Genomic DNA, 16,648 nt, shown 5'->3' on the forward strand with positions numbered 1-16,648 from the left:
ATAAAAGCTAATCACCTGGCTATGGTTATTTCATTTTTTTCATAATAAATTTGTATGTGCTAATGATATGTACTTCAGTTTTGAAGCTTGTACAACAAATGCCCCGTTTTCAACTTCTTTTTTTATTTTTTTGTCAATACAGTGGGGTATCCAGGATTCACCCCGACTAATCCCCACTGCACCCCGAGACCCCGTCCCCCAAGAGCCTCGAAGCGGTAGTGAGCAAGATTCGACCACACGACCCAGGCCCCAACTGGGGTTGTCCCGAAACCAGCCGATCTATGCCCAGGGGGCAAATGCCCCGTTTTCAACTATGCCCCTCTCTTCCAAACCCCTTCTTTTTTTTTTTTTTTTACGTAAACAGTTGGTTGCATGTAGAAAAAACTTTACTCACATGAGGTAAATGGTCATATATTACCAAAAAAAGAACAAAAGAAAATTTTTTATTGAGTGACATAAGTTTACTCTAATTTTATCACTTGCAGAATTTGATGGATTTATCACCTCGAGAACCGCCATCTTGAGATGTTTAAGGATTAATGAATTTAAGAGTAAATCGTTTGCATGATATCTATATGCACTTTTATCTGAATGTATAAATTTAGTGATTAGTAACGTTGTTGTAATGTTGATGAAAATGTACAATGTGAATGTTAGGAAACATGCAATTGGTGTTCAAACTCAACGTTGTGGCTAAATTTAATAATAGTAGTATAACCTCCTAAAGGCATATATATGGTACGAGTTTCTAAAATTAGTTACTTATAAGTAGTGTTTTGTATTAGCTTGGTGTTTTGTTACATATCAATCAATCTTTGTAGTTTGTATTACAATCCCAAAGAGCCAATTGGATATTGCTTAATTCTCGCTACTTCCAAATTTATCTTGTCTCAAGTACCACCTATAAAGAAATAAACGTACACTTTCCTTCTTCTCATATGTTCTCTAATATTTGTAAAAGTTTTTACCCTTCCCCGACGCACCCTCTTGCAAAATACATGTAAATGTAGCTACTAATTGGAAAATAACAAGCATCATGAACCTTTGCGCACATTAGATATTCGCATTTCACAACAAATCTTCTATCGTATTTGTATGGCTCTAGTTTCTTCACGCAGGATCGGTCTTAGCTACAATACCATGCATCGAAAAGATTCATATCATATACATGAAAGAAACTCTCTCCCGCGTGAATGGTCCAGCGGCAGCGCCTCTCACCAGTGAACTTTGAGGTCACAAGTTCGAGTCTCCGTTCCGCTGGATTCCTCCGCGCACTTAACGCGTTCGGGCCGGGTTGGGGCGCCGAGTCCGGGTCGCAGGAGATTAGTCAGGTCCCGTAAGGATTGACCCGGACACCCCTGTGTCGACAAAAAAAAAATATATACATGAAAGAAACTCAAGCTGTTCCGTTCACACATATGGAGCCTCGATGGAACTTGAGTCACATCATAATGATCATATGTAGCCTCAAGCTGTTCGCTTAAAAGACTTCAAGGAGTTTAAAAGACTCTATTATCAGGCACAAATTTTCATTAAAAAAAAAAAACCAGTAGTATACAACAGTCGTATGTATAATCTTCTATTATAGAAGGACTGACTCTTTTTCAACACATCTCCCTTTTTATTCATTGCACAATTATTTTTCTCTCAAAGCAATTAGCGACACCGGTCGGTCGTACTTCTAGTATTGTATTGACATATCAAATCTTTATGTAGATGAATATTCTGTTTTCTAATTTCTTAGAAACTCTTAGGTAATATTATTGTGAACTATGCACTTATAAATTCATTTAATAAAAAAAATATGTTTGGATATTTATTTCGCTCCGGTCTTTTATAGTATTATAGAAAGTTCAATACAAATTAAGAATAAAGAAAGCAGGGGAAATGATATCTGACTAACTAATTTTAGAATTTCGCAAGTAATGTAGCCATAGGATCTTTCGACATTATTTTCGGGTATAAAAAATAGCAAACGGTTATAGATGTAGAGAGCTGTTTGTTTTTTGGGAACATTCCTTTCCCCGTAAATGTAAGTCGATTGAATCATGACTCGGTCGTCACCCAACTTTTAGTTTTGTTTCCCTACCATCCATGCTCCCCGATTTTAGAGCAATGGTCCTGAAATTTGCCTTCCGCTCACGGGTCTTCAATTGCTATTTTTGGAGTAGCAAGGAGCTCCACAGAATTTGGGAGCTAAACTCGGACGCCTTCTCTATCAACGCCTCTAAATGCCTCTTGGAGTCTCCACCATCCCTCTCAGAACCTCGATATAACACCCTCAGTTCTCTTTTGAATGACCAATATTTAGCAGCCTTGGGCCAACCAAGGTGGTTACCATGGCGCATCTTCCAAGAATGAGGGCCTTGGGCTGCTTTTTCTTCATCTCCCTCCTTTCCTTCTCTTCTTTCTCTTCATTTTCCCTTGCACTAACAGATGCTGAGGCAACTTACATTGCTCGCCGGCAATTGCTGACGTTTTCAAAGCTGGATCATCTTTCTGAAGGTGGTATCCTTGACTCCACAAATTTTGATTTTGAGCTTAACTTTACTTTTGAAAATGATAGGCTCAAGAAAGCCTACATCGCCCTCCAAGCATGGAAGAAGGCCACGTATTCTGACCCGCACAATACGACCGGCAACTGGGACGGTCCTGATGTTTGTCAGTATACCGGCGTTTTCTGTGCACCAGCACTTGATGATCCAAATGTGACTGTTGTTGCTGGTATTGACCTCAACCATGCAGACATTGCCGGCCATCTTCCCGTCGAGATTGGTTTGCTAACTGACATCAGTCTTCTCCATCTCAATTCCAACAGGTTCTGTGGAATAATTCCAAAAAGCATCTCTAAACTGACCCTCCTATACGAGCTTGATGTTAGTAACAACCGTTTTGTCGGGCCATTCCCGCATGTGGTTTTGGAGTTACCGAACCTCAAGTACCTTGATATTAGATTCAATGACTTCGAAGGAGCGTTGCCTCCAGCCCTTTTTGACAAGCAGCTCGATGCCATATTCATAAACAACAACAGATTCCACTCCAACCTCCCAGAAAACTTTGGCAATTCCCCAGCTTCAGTGATTGTGGTGGCACAGAACCATTTCAGTGGTTGCCTCCCAAAGAGCATTGGCAAAATGGGAGAAACCTTGGACGAGATCAATTTTGCCCACAATGGTCTCTCTGGTTGCTTGCCGGAAGAAATTACCGAACTCCAAAGTGCAACTGTATTTGACATCAGTGAAAACAAGTTCGTTGGGTCCTTGCCTGTTGGTCTAGAGTACTTGCAGAAGCTTGAAGAGATCAGCATTGCTCATAACATGTTTACGGGAAATGTTCCTGAATCTTTGTGTACCTTGCCAAGCGTAACGAACATCTCTCTTTCTTACAACTATTTCGAGAACGAGGATGTTTCGTGCGTATCCTCTGGTAATTTAACCATAGAGGACGACAGCAATTGCTTGGATAATAAGCCAAGCCAGAAAACAAAGGCGGCTTGTTTACCTGTTACAAGTCACCCCGTTGATTGCGCCAAAGAGGGTTGCAGAAAATCCCCGTCTAGAAATGGTCCAAAGCATCCGGAGAAACCTCACCAGCCAACTCCTACAAAGCCAAGGCCAAGGACTCCAACCAAACCTGCGCCAATTTCCTCTCCTCCCACACCCCAGCCAACACCAAAACCGTCACCATCACCAACAGTTGAGCCACCAAAACAAGCACCATCACCAAAGGCACAACCTCCTAAGGCTCCTGCACCAATACCAACACCCGTACCAGTCGCTAAACCTCCCAAGGTATCAAGCCCTTCACCAGTAAAGCCTGTGGAACCACCAAAGGTTTCTCTTCCGCCAGCACCAACTCCAGAGGCCACTGTCCCTCCACCTATTTCAAAGCCACCAACTCCCATTCAATCTCCACCACCACCTGTTTCAGAACCACCAACTCTTAGCCCAAAACCAACTCCTGTTCAATCTCCACCACCACCTGTTCCAGAACCACCAACTCCTAGCCCAAAGCCAACTCCTGTCCAATCTCCACCACCACCAACCCCTACACCAAAGCCAGCTCCTATTCAATCTCCTCCACCACCAACTCCGGTTCCATCTTCAATCCCACCTGTTTCAAAACCACCAACTCCTAGCCCGAAGCCAACTCCTATCCAATCACCACCACCAATCCCTACTCCTACCCCAGAGCCAACTCCTGTTCAATCTCCACCACCACCTGTTCCAGAACCACCAACTCCTAGCCCAAAGCCAACTCCTGTCCAATCTCCACCACCACCAACCCCTACACCAAAGCCAGCTCCTATTCAATCTCCTCCACCACCAACTCCGGTTCCATCTCCAATCCCACCTGTTTCAAAACCACCAACTCCTAGCCCGAAGCCAACTCCTATCCAATCACCACCACCAATCCCTACTCCTGCCCCAGAGCCAACTCCTGTTCAATCTCCACCACCACCTGTTCCAGAACCACCAACTCCTGTCCAATCTCCACCACCACCAACCCCCACACCAAAGCCAGCTCCTATTCAATCTCCTCCTCCACCACCAACTCCGGTTCCATCTCCATCCCCACCTGTTTCAAAACCACCAACTCCTAGCCCGAAGCCAACTCCTATCCAATCACCACCACCAATCCCTACTCCTATCCCAGAGCCAACTCCTGTTCAATCTCCACCACCACCTGTTCCAGAACCACCAACTCCTAGCCCAAAGCCAACTCCTGTCCAATCTCCACCACCACCAACCCCTACACCAAAGCCAGCTCCTATTCAATCTCCTCCACCACCAACTCCGGTTCCATCTCCATCCCCACCTGTTTCAAAACCACCAACTCCTAGCCCAAAACCAACTCCTATCCAATCACCACAACCAATCCCTACTCCTCCCCCAGAGCCAACTACTGTTCCATCTCCACCCCTACCTGTTTCAAAACCACCAACTCCTAGCCCAAAGCCAACTCCTGTCCAATTACCACCACCAACCCCTACCCCAGAGCCAACTCCTGCTCATTCTTCACCACCAACTCCTGTTCCATCTCCATCCCCACCTGTTTCAAAACCACCAACTCCTATCCAATCTCCACCACCACCAATTCCTAGTCCAAAACCAACTCCTATCCAATCACCACCACTACCAACTCCTACCCCAAAGCCAACTCCTATTCCATCCCCACACCCATTTGTTTCAAAACCACCAACTCCTAGCCCAAAACCAACTCCAATTCAATCTCCACCAACAGTTGTTGTCTCACCACCACCAACTCCAGTTAAATCCGCACCATCACCTGTGCCTGGGCATCCCCTGCCACCGCCACCAGTTGCCTCGCCTCCACCAGTTCCAACTCAATCTCCACTACCACCTGTTCCCGTCCATTCTCCACCACTACCAGTGGCCTCACCCCCACCTCCAGTTCAATCACCACCTCCGCCAGTCCATTCTCCACCACCACCAGTGTTCTCACCTCCTCCACCAGTTTTCTCCCCACCACCACCAGTGTTCTCACCCCCTCCACCAGTTTTCTCCCCACCACCACCTGTCCATTCACCTCCACCACCACCAGTCTTCTCTCCTCCACCTCCAGTTTTCTCACCTCCCCCACCAGTTCACTCTCCACCACCACCCATCTTCTCTCCACCACCACCAGTGCACTCACCACCCCCACCAGCACCTGTTCTATCCCCGCCACCTCCTCCAGTACAATCACCTCCACCACCACGAGCACCAATTCATCCACCTTCTCCACCTCCTGCTCCTGTGGTTTCTCCACCACCCCCAGCTTTTGCGGACGTCGTGCTTCCTCCAATCCTTGGCGCAGCGTATTCATCACCGCCACCACCAATTTACCCTGGCTATTAAAGAGCTGATCACCATCAATTCTATGTACCATGTTTTTTCACTATTAGTAGTTAAGAAAGCACACAAAAGAAATCTATGTAAAACTCCCCGCTCAGTGAGAAAACATACGTTGCCCAATTCAAAATTGTTCTTATTGAAATTCATTACTTCGATTGTATGAATTTTTTTGTTTGTACTGTGAGAGTTCTTTGTCGAACATTGGTAGAATTAGAAATACATAGTTAATATATTTGTAGAGCCCTTTTCTTACATTCGAATATTTTGTGTTTTTTTTTTCATTGAGAAAAATTACTGTCATATTCATGATTGGTCAGATGTAAATTGCCTGGGACGTAAATGTAATGATTAACAAGTTGGTACATAGCCTCAAAAAACCATATTGAATTGAAGAAGCTCCACGAGCTGCTGTGTCCTAGCTTAGTCAACATTAATACAACTGGTTTGTGTAGCCTATGAAACAGAAAGTAGAGATACAATCACTAAATAGCAATCAGTCATAACCTTGCCATGAGTCCATGACTAATGCTGCTAGTTGGTGCACTTGGATAGCAATCAATATCTCTAGATTGGCTTTGTCCTTACAAATCAAACAAATGAAATAGGAAGAAGAATATATATTAGACATTTTAAACAATTTAAGACTGCTGCAGTGAAAAATATCAAATAAAACTATTTTTTTTTTGGTAAGTAGGATGTTTTAAACCTGAAATATTCTGCTCATAATTCTTTCCATTTTACCATCCAATAAACTCTCTCCCTTCATAAAATAAATTGAGGCAGAAGACATTAAAAATTTATGTATCTAACATTTAGTAGCCAGTGGCTCTTTGAATCTAATATCCTTTATCAAATGTGACGCTGATGAACAATCCAAGAATTTCACTTATGTTACAGCACCCCAGTTTTTATTTCTGTTACATTTTTCGTTTGATAAAACTGAATATGAATTCTGAAGTCTGAATTCTGAATTCTGAATACTGAAATAATTAATTTGCTGAATTTTAAGCACTGAAAAAAATATATGAATATCTAAATTTTAATACTAAATCTAGTTATACTGTTTGATAAATATTTATAACTGAATGCTTAATAAGTTTAATTTGACAATTTTGCCCTTATATCCTTTCATTCAAAAAAGAAATAGAATCTATGATTTAATTAGTTTAAAATTGTTAGGTATGAAAATGACAATATTTATTTTTAAATCAAATTAATATAAAAGATGAAATATATTATATGAGGAGTATGGAGAAGATGTGAAAGTCATTAAAAAGGGAGAAAAGAGAAATTAAAAATCGTTAGATAGAAAATATTAGGTTGTTTAATTGGATAACAATTTTGAACATAATTAACAAACAATGGTAGATTTGGTAGATAAGATAAGGTAGTTGAAATAATTCTATTGATTCTTATCAGAATTAAGCATTCAGTTAAGATTCTTGTGCTGAAAAAAATACACACAGGTTCAGCACTACTTAACAAGTTCAGCAAATAGATTTTCATTTATCAAACACTCAAAACATTTGAATGTTTGAAAAAATTCAAATTCAATACTTTTTTATGTTATCAAACAGACCCTAAGACTCCTATTCGGTGCTTTTGTGTTCGACAACGAATAGTATTGTAATTCTGTTGTGACATCAGAGGGCACCAACAGGCCAAGCTCCATTTGATCCGCTAGACTCAAGTGGCTACTTCTGAGCTGCCTCCACAATTGGCGGCTGCAAAACAACGAGAAATACAAAGTGATGTGAGTGGATTTAGATAGGAGATTAGGGTTAATATCAGAAACCTCCCCTGAGGTTTCTTCTAATCACATCTAGTACCCCCCATATTTTTGAAATCACACTTAGCACCCCTGGCAGTAGGATGTGACAGGTTGTCCTAATCAAAAGGTGAGAAATTACCCAAAAACCACCAACACCAGGCAAATTTTTAAGCGGGGAAAAACTGGAAAAAAATAATGAATAAGAAAACTTATTGGAAACCAGAAAATAACAAAAATGCCATTGTTTTGGCGCACAATTTGCCTATAAACACCTTACACAGGGTGATTTATGAAGTACAATCAGTTTACAAATATGTACACTATGTTAGATTTTAGTTACTTGATTATGTATATCTATAAAAGGTAGTGTAATGGTACGCATAATTTGGAATGGTTATTTAGCCCTTTGATCAATTTATGCATCTCCCTATAGTAGATGTGTAATTTTGCTTGTATGAGTAGTCCTTGCTTGTTTATGAGTACTTTACAAGGGGTGATGTATGATGTACGATCAGTTTACAAAAATGTACATTATGTTAGATGTTAGTTACTTGACTGTGTATATCTATAAAAGGTAGTGCATGTATACGCATAAATTTCGAATGGTTATTTAGCCCTTTGATCAATTTGTGCATCTCCCTATAGTAGATATGTAATTTTACTTGTATGAGTAGTTCTTGCTTATTTGTGAGTACTTTATACAGGGTGATTTATGAGGTACAATCAGTTTACAAAAATATACATCACGTTAGGTGTTAGTTACTTGACTATGTATACATGTAAAAGGGACCAAATTTGTCCTGATAATCACAAAATATTAGTTAACTTGTGGGAGCTAGATAATTATATGCTCAATTTTGAAGTTGTTACATTGCAGGGTGCTCTAAGGAGAGGAAAGCCTGGTAGAGGCATAGCTAACACGGGATTGGCAGGGGCTGTGCTTTGGGTAACTAAGTTCAATCTGATCATCTGATCATGTACCAAAGTATATATGTTGCACATATTATTAACTTGTTTATCATGTCTTCTGTGATCTAGGATCATGTACAAGGAAATGTGCCAGTGGTTGTTTCAAGTCAGGGGAGTAATCCAAGTTTTCGCCAACAAGATGCAACTGTCAATGTGCAAGTTAATTTGCAGGCTAGCACAAGCACTTATACTAAGAGGGTAAGCATTATAATGTCATACATTGCTGCTGCAAAATTCAGAACTAGTGCACTACTGGAGTAATTTAAAGTTTTGTTACAAAAAAGTTTAAATTTGTTCTTTTTTGATGCAGAGAGGAAGGCCTTCAATGAAAACCAATGCTGCTGTAAACAAGCAAGATATAATTCCCTTTGTACCAAATGCTCAAGCTACTCTAAATGGTGGATCTCAAGCCGAAACTTCTGTTAGCATTAATACTACTGCAATAGTGGCCTCTAACACTATTACCAACAGTTTCTCTATGATGTTTTGAGAGTGCTAAAGGTTCCCCGCAATCCTTGATTTTGGTATCTGAAGTAGTTTAGGTACTAGTCTTCTTAGCTCCCAGCAATACTGAAGCAATGTTAGCTTTTGTGGACAATTTTTTGATAAGTGGTGCAATGTGCATCTGATTTATATTTCCTGCCACTTATGGTGCTGTTTGACTAATCTTAGAGCTACTTGTGTATAGTTTTGTGCATTGCAATCCTCACCATCTAAACAACTAGTTGTAGATGGTGTTTTTGTTCAGAATTGGATTGCAATATAAGGCTTACGTATCATGTTACTAGACTGATCCAATGTAGTATCATGGACTATGTAATTAGTGGAGAAGGGGCAGGGACGGTTACTGCTGTTAAAGGTAGTATAATTACTCGCTATTGTTCTAATGTTACAACGTGTACAAATGATGTTACACCGTGTGCAAAATGCACACAAGCTTCCGGAGTGCAACCGTTCCGGCCCCAGGTCCGTAATTAGTTATGCATTTCTATATCGCCAAAATCTCTGATAATTAGTTATAAAATTCTTTTTATTACACTTTTACACCCTCAGCTTCTAAATTACTATGATATGCCTATTTATTTCTATTTTTATCTTCTAAAATTCACTAATCATTTTGGGCTTTGGGTAAAAATGGAACAAAAATAAAGTCTCTCTCCTACAATTCATTTTTTACTACCATTTTCAAATAGAGGGGCTGACAAGATACCAAAGTTGTCATTCCAGGGGTGCTAAGTGTGATTTCAAAAACATGAAGGGTGCTAGATGTGATTAGAAGAAACCTCAAGGGAGGTTTCTGATATTAACCCAGGAGATTATTTGAGATAAGTTTTATGAAAAAAAATATAATAATATTTTTTTATATAATATATGTAAAATAAAAATATAATTATGATATAAGCGCTTAAATTTTATGTAAATAATTTACTATCCAAATGCACTTAAAGCATTTTGTAAATCACATTTAGCATTTATAAAAAATAAATCTATACTTCAAACTTAATCATCTTTTGGTAATCACATTTAGTATTTGTCGGAAGTTGGATTCTTCATCTCTAGATATTGGCTTAGTGCTTAGAAATTATATTCGAATTTAAACAAATTAATTTAAGGCTACCAGCCTTCTAGTGAAGGAATGCGCAAAAAAAAAAAAAAAAAGCCTTCTAGAGGAAAAAATTTTCGAGGCCCGGCCGCCAATGTAAACAAACCTATAATTTGGTTACTTAAAATCTAGTAGATGGTGGACGGTTGCATTTCGTAGCTCTTTGAATCTAATATCCTATTAGTATTAATTGTTAATGTCGCTTTCAAGGAAGAAACGTGCGCTGTACGACGTCGTTATTTGTGAGTGGCGTCCCCTTCAAAACTAATAAATCTCACCTTGAATGAGATCCGGTTTAATTATCAGTTCTGAAAAAGTCTGACAAAAAAAAAAGAGATCCGGATTGACGGAAAAAAAAGGTCGTCTCCTTTAAATTTTTTTTTTAATAAAAAAATTCATCTAAATTTTGTGTAGAAAGTTTAGAAGGGACGCCTCAAAGGGGAAAAACACACTCGCAAGCGAAAATCCCATCGCATTGCGGCGCTGGGATATCTTCACTGAAATATTGTTGATATTTTTATTTTTTAAAATATATTTTTCTTTTTTGGGGGAGAAATTGATGGCGGGGAAGGAGACCGAGTCCTCGAGCGGAGAGATAAAGCCTGTAGAAGAAATAAACGCAGAAACAGCACCGACTGAGCAGCCCCTACTGCAGAAAGGGAGTGATGACGGCGGCGGTGGAGGAGGAGGAGGAGGATGGGGCGGTTGGGGTTTCTCTCCGTTTTCTTATCTCTCAGATCTTCAAAAGGCCGCTGCTATCGCTGCCGAAGAGATCTCTCGCAATGTATGTACATATTCTGCTTAAATTTTTGTTGGATGTTTAACGGTTGAAATCAAGGCTTCTTGTTTGGTTAACTGATTATATTCCAACTTATGTTGGCGGAATTCGACCTGATCGCAGGAGCTATTCCTAGGGATTGTAACTATCGAATATGAGTAGCCTGCAGTTTGTTAGTCAGTTTGGGGTATGACAAGACAATCGTGTAGAAACGTATAGTGATTGTGTAAATGGAGGTGGTTACTGATATAGGTTTGGTGGATTGCTGCCTTCAATAGCGGATATTAATAGGTGGATTTTGTTCCTATAATCTGTGACTGGATCCCGAGAATTTCCTAAGTATGTTGGTTGGAGCTTGGTAGGTTTAAGCATTGTGATCCCTAAGTGCTCCACACTTTGGTGCGATAAAATTGGACCTTCTTTATTTCTTAAGAACATCACGTTTTAGGCATGTTTAGATTTTATTTTCTTTTATTATTTTTTTAGAATGATGGGTGCTGGAAAGCATTATAGTTTGGGTTTAGCTGCCAAAGAGTGGAATCATAATAATGATCATTCCTGTTCATTCTTTGAGAATTCTGATTGGAGAAAATGTTTCCATTGAGGCTTTTCTGTTCATAATGTGGATGTACCAGAGTTTGGAATGGTACAAAAGTTTTAATCAAGAATTATGTGGTGACTGTTTACCAGTTGGAACTTTGTTTGAGTTGGTTCTGATAGTGTTAGGATTGGTAGTGGCATTCTCGGACCTGCTAGATTGCACCTAAAGGAATGCCTTAAATATTTACAATACTTCATTTAATGTATTATTGGTTGCATGAAGTTCGAAAGACGGCTTGATGAAGTAAAAGATGGTCTGGATTCTTTTTTTGCCAAATGTCTTATGCTACATACCTTCAATGTATTGGTCCATGATTTAATTTTGAGTCATTGATTCCTTCTTCTGGATGCAGGCCGTTGAGGTAGCTAAAACAGCAGCAAAAGGCGTTGCAGAAATCCAGACTGCTGAAGACTCTGAATCTTCCAAGGAGGATGATGCAGAAGCATCTGCGGTTGAAGAGGAAAGTGAAGATGAAAATGAAAAGCGGCGGAAGGCAGCTCTTGAGAAACTAGAAAAAGCAAGTGAAGAATCTTTCCTTGGCCAGGCAAGTGATTATGGAATTTAAGATGTTATTCTGTTGTTCATATATTTGCTTGTAGTGGAGATTGCCTTGCAGTTGAAATCACCATTTAATCGTTGTCGTGTATTGTGCTTGACCTTTAGTCTGAATGAGTAATTTATTGCACCACAGAGATCCTAGTGATCAATTAGATCTTATTCACCTAGATTTCAATTGCTTGTATGCTGGGAGTGGTATTGTAATTCCAATTTTTATATTCATTCAGGGTTTGAAGGTTCTGGACAACAAAATGGAAACTTTTGCATCAGGAGCTTGGCAAGCATTAGGAAATGCATGGAAAGGGAGCTCAACCTTAGTTAAACAGTATGTTCATATCTGCTAAATCTTGCTTCTGATAATATTAATATAGTCTGCAGGGATAAACATTTTTGGTTGTGGGGTTTAAGGGCCAGCCACCAAGGCATCTTGTGCTTCCTTGATCTTCCTGTAGAAGAATATTGGGCATTTGATGTTATATGTATTTTTTTTTCTTAAAATGTTCAGTGAGCATTTTGAGTGTTCTAATTCTTTAAATGTACCATTTAGCCTTTTTTTCTAGTTTAACAGAAGTCTCATTTTTTACCTAGGGCAGCCTACTAGTTAATTCCCATCATGCCTCTATTTTATCAAGATATAGAGTAAGAATGATTTTATATTTTGTTCTAGGGCATGAATCTCACTAATCTAATTGTCTATTCAAAGTATCAACCTTTTATCCTTTTCAGACTTGAGAATTCTGCTACCAACTTTGCTGAATCCATTCATCATGGTGGTTTACCTGGAGCAAATGGCTCAGTTGCACCATCATTACTAGAGGTCTGTACATAGTTTAGTTTCTTTTCTTTATTTTTGATTCCTTTCTAATTGTGATTTTTCTTGCAGAGTGGGAAAGCACTTACTGCAAAGGGAATACAGGTTCTTGAATTTGTTGGCAAAGAGACTATGGATCTTCTGATTGCAGAAACTGGTATGGAAGTTGGGAAAAATTTTAAAGCTGGAGGGAAAACAGAAGAAGATCAGTTATTTGAGGAAGTTACTTTTGATCGATGCTTCTATATTTATGGAGGTCCAGAGCAATTGGAGGTTACAGCTGTTCTTGAAGGACTCGTCTTTATTTCTGCTTTCAATTTAAGAAATCTCTATGACTTTTATCGTTTGTGGTGTCTCAGGAGTTGGAGGCATTGTCCAACCATTATGCGCTATTGTTTAATCGAAGAAAAGCTAAGCTGTCATCTGAACAGAAGTCTGTTTATGATGGAAAGCTTAAACTGGTCCAGCAGATTTTTGACTTGAGTTCTGAAATTGATGGAAGTGATGTTGAGTCTGAAAAAGGAAAGAAGATAGATGCTGGAATTGAGAGCAGTACAGATGAGATAAAGATCCTCCATGATTCTAGTGTCAGCAAGGCTGCTGAATTAGCAGCTGGGTACTATTCTATTGAGTGCTTTTGTATATACTTCACATAATAAATTACGTACCTGTCAGTAACTCAAAAATTGTGTTGCTGCATTTTAGGTTCTTAAAAGACCAATGAAACTGATCATCCATGACTATAAAGCATTAGTTCCTGCAACAAAATACTCAAATTTTCATTTTGCCTTTTGATCTTGCGTTTACCTAGAAACTATAAATTATTCAGATCTTATGTGGCAGTTTGTCTTTAATGTTTTTGTAATGTTGAAGTATGACTTGATTCATTGTATGTTTGGGCTTGTAATTCAAAATTTTTGCTGAACTGACAGTGTACCCTCTTGTGCAAATAGAGATGATTTTTATGACAAATTATCTTCTTTTCATCCTGAATATCTTGCTCAAAAGCTTGCTGCCCATAATATAGGCCAAAAATATCTTAAATGCTTTTTGCTGAAATGTGCTGCAGTTTTGCAAATGCTTTAGCTGGGCTACCTCCAAATGATATAGTTCAGAGGACTGCTGGAAGACTGGATTCTCTTCATTCGGAAGGCGTTCATGTATGCAGAATAATATTGTGATCACAATTTTTCACAAATAATACAGTAAGTTGTTATCTGCAGTTGATGCTGACGATTATTTCTTTGTTTGCACAGAGACTATCAGAAATGTGCTGCTTTGCTGTAACCCAACTTCAGATGCTTGGGAAGGCAATTATTTCTAATGCAAACAAAGTAGAAGACACAGATATTGATGAGGAAATGGTGAGAATCAACTGGCCTGAGGATTTTGTTGATAAAGCTAAAATCATACGGTTTAAGGCACAATCTATGACTGGAAATGTGGAAGCTATTTCAGACTGCTTTATTACAGGTTGGTTTGATTTGTTATCTTTTTAGGTTTTTTAAAAAAAATACATTCTCCTCGTTTTTTGCAAATGGTTTTCCAAGTGTGTTGACTGAGTCTGATACTTGATGTTTCTGTTTCAATTCAACTTGCTGTGCAGGCATGTCAGATGTGGCTGAGGTCTATCTGGCGGCGATAAAAGGAGCTGGTTCTGATTCACCTGAACAGCCTGAACTTCACCCAAAGAATTTAATTCAGGAAAAGGCTAATTTGTTTTCTGAGAACCTTCGCGCTAATTATAGCACAGCCTTGGGTAAAGTTCAGGATGGGCTCCAGTACTTATCCTATCTCGTTCTCTCGACTTCAATTCCTACCGCATAAAGTACTCTTGGGGACACTCTTGGGAAATATGTTCTCTCCGTTGTCCTTGAAAATTACTGTAAATAGTTTCACAGGATTTGGTTCAGCAATTGTTAGATTTGGTCCTCCCTCTGAAAGTTTATGATTTCTGAATCAGATGATGTATGTTTTACATGTAATTTTTTTTCTCTTCTCCATGGAAGTCTATGTTTCCGGCTTCCCGCTATTTTTCTGAGGGAAGAAATAGATGTTGCATGGATTGATGAAATGAAGCCATCACCTTTAGACAATTGCTTTGTCTAAATCATTGCATCATCGGTGACCGATATTGTTTTATTGCGGGGACTTGGTCTTGATTCTCCATTCTCTTCTTGCAATTTCCACAGATTTGTATTATGATGATTATAAATGGTGGCGTGCTCATATTTGGTTAGGTTTTCACAAAGAATGTATATACCTGAATAAGGCACTGCCGAGAGCTTGCATTTTTTTGTTTTCAATGAGCAAATTAACCGGATGTTCACTAAACTTTTAGAATCGTTGAATTTTGACTACTGAATTATTAGAAATTTGTTTTTAACCGTTGAAATTTTAGATTTTAAGCCATATTATTAGATTTAATCATTAACTATACAATTTTCTTCTTTTATCTCATGAATCGTGTTAGTGCTTAAATCTGATATAGTTAATAATTAAATTTGACGGAATGACTTGAAATCAAAATTTTAGATAGTTCAGTAGTCAAAATTAAGTTTTGATGATTTCAAAAACTTAGTGATCATCGAAATAATTTACTCTTTTTTAATTCTAACCAAAACGAAGTGAGATTTAAGAAGTAGAAAAAAAGAAGAAGGGGGATTAGATGCTATTTTGACTTCATTGGTTTCCTTTCATGTTGATATTTGAACGTCCGGTGGCAGATGAGTAAAACTCGAGTTTCCTCTCGTACCGTGAACGAAGCAGAAGAATTTTGTACTACAAACAAACTGACGAACGTACTTCCAACTCCCACAGTCTGTTTTCTGGTCAAAAATGGCCAACGTACAGTACCTCCAACATTACTGTTCATATGATCCTTTATAATTGGTGTACAAACTTATTCGATTAGGGCTTGTTCTGGATTGATCGTTTTAGCTAATTATAAATTTTAATTTTAGATAAATAGTTTTTATAATGTTCTCATTTGCTTCTGTGTTTAAATTATAGATTTTTAAATAATAGAAAATGTTAAAGTCTATAATTAACTAAAAAGTAGTAACTTTTGCTCATTTTAATTATTTTCTGTAATCACTTTTCTAAATAATGAAGAAGAAGGCCTAAGTTGTTGGTGAATAATGTGTGTGGCCCTAAGCAATCTCTTTGGACAAAGTAATCAGCAAAAATTTGGCTAGAAAATCAATCACCTTTCTAGAATAACAATCTATTATCTATTATATATCTATCAGTATTACTATATTAAAATTATGAGAAGTTTTGGCATTGTTAGTTGTAAGTACTGTTTTATCTTAGTTTTTGTTGTGCCTATTTTACCTCCATCTTTTAATTAGAGTTATTGTATTTTCATTGCGGTAGTAATTAAAAATGTGAACATTTTAAATGATTAAATCTCAATAATAATTGTAATTAAAATGCAAAACTCCCCATTAAAACTATTTAGTGATCCTTACACTTCATCTCCAATTCTTGTGGGCATCAAAATTTCTTATCCGAAACAATTTCTTACTTGAAATAGTGTGACCAATTGTGTTAGCCATAATTTTAAGATTGTAAAAAAAATAATAGTATAAAAAATATATGCTCTAAGAATAAAAGAGAAATATATGAGAAGAAAAGAGTTCATATTCATTTGGAGAATCTTGATATAAATATCACGAGATATATGTATAATTATAT

General features: G+C 38.3%; 2 protein-coding genes across 2 annotated transcripts; both read left to right on the plus strand.

Moving 5' to 3' along the window:
• The first annotated feature begins 1,939 nt into the window (after positions 1–1,939).
• LOC113761997 (pollen-specific leucine-rich repeat extensin-like protein 3) lies at positions 1,940–5,997 on the plus strand. The gene has a single exon (XM_027305225.1). It carries the CDS (start codon positions 2,340–2,342, stop codon positions 5,859–5,861), a length of 3,522 nt encoding a protein of 1,173 aa, XP_027161026.1. The 5' UTR covers positions 1,940–2,339; the 3' UTR covers positions 5,862–5,997.
• Positions 5,998–10,590: 4,593 nt separating this feature from the next.
• Positions 10,591–15,091, plus strand: LOC113762445. Its single transcript, XM_027305900.1, has 9 exons — positions 10,591–10,985; positions 11,933–12,124; positions 12,366–12,463; positions 12,865–12,955; positions 13,022–13,222; positions 13,309–13,565; positions 14,019–14,109; positions 14,206–14,422; positions 14,556–15,091. The coding sequence occupies exons 1-9, from the start codon at positions 10,761–10,763 to the stop codon at positions 14,774–14,776; spliced, it is 1,593 nt and encodes a 530-aa protein (XP_027161701.1). The 5' UTR covers positions 10,591–10,760; the 3' UTR covers positions 14,777–15,091.
• The last annotated feature ends 1,557 nt before the right edge of the window (positions 15,092–16,648 follow it).

This window comes from Coffea eugenioides, chromosome 2, assembly GCF_003713205.1.
Source record: "Coffea eugenioides isolate CCC68of chromosome 2, Ceug_1.0, whole genome shotgun sequence".
NCBI classification, from domain to species: Eukaryota; Viridiplantae; Streptophyta; class Magnoliopsida; order Gentianales; family Rubiaceae; genus Coffea; species Coffea eugenioides.

Coding starts and splice junctions, on each gene's coding strand:
- LOC113762445 (XM_027305900.1), top strand. CDS start 10,761: ATGGCGGGGAAGGAGACCGAGTCCTCGAGCGGAGAGATAAAGCCTGTA. Junction 13,566..14,018: donor GCTGCTGAATTAGCAGCTGG/GTACTATTCTAT, acceptor AATGTGCTGCAG/TTTTGCAAATGCTTTAGCTG. Junction 14,423..14,555: donor TTCAGACTGCTTTATTACAG/GTTGGTTTGATT, acceptor CTTGCTGTGCAG/GCATGTCAGATGTGGCTGAG.
- LOC113761997 (XM_027305225.1), top strand. CDS start 2,340: ATGGCGCATCTTCCAAGAATGAGGGCCTTGGGCTGCTTTTTCTTCATC.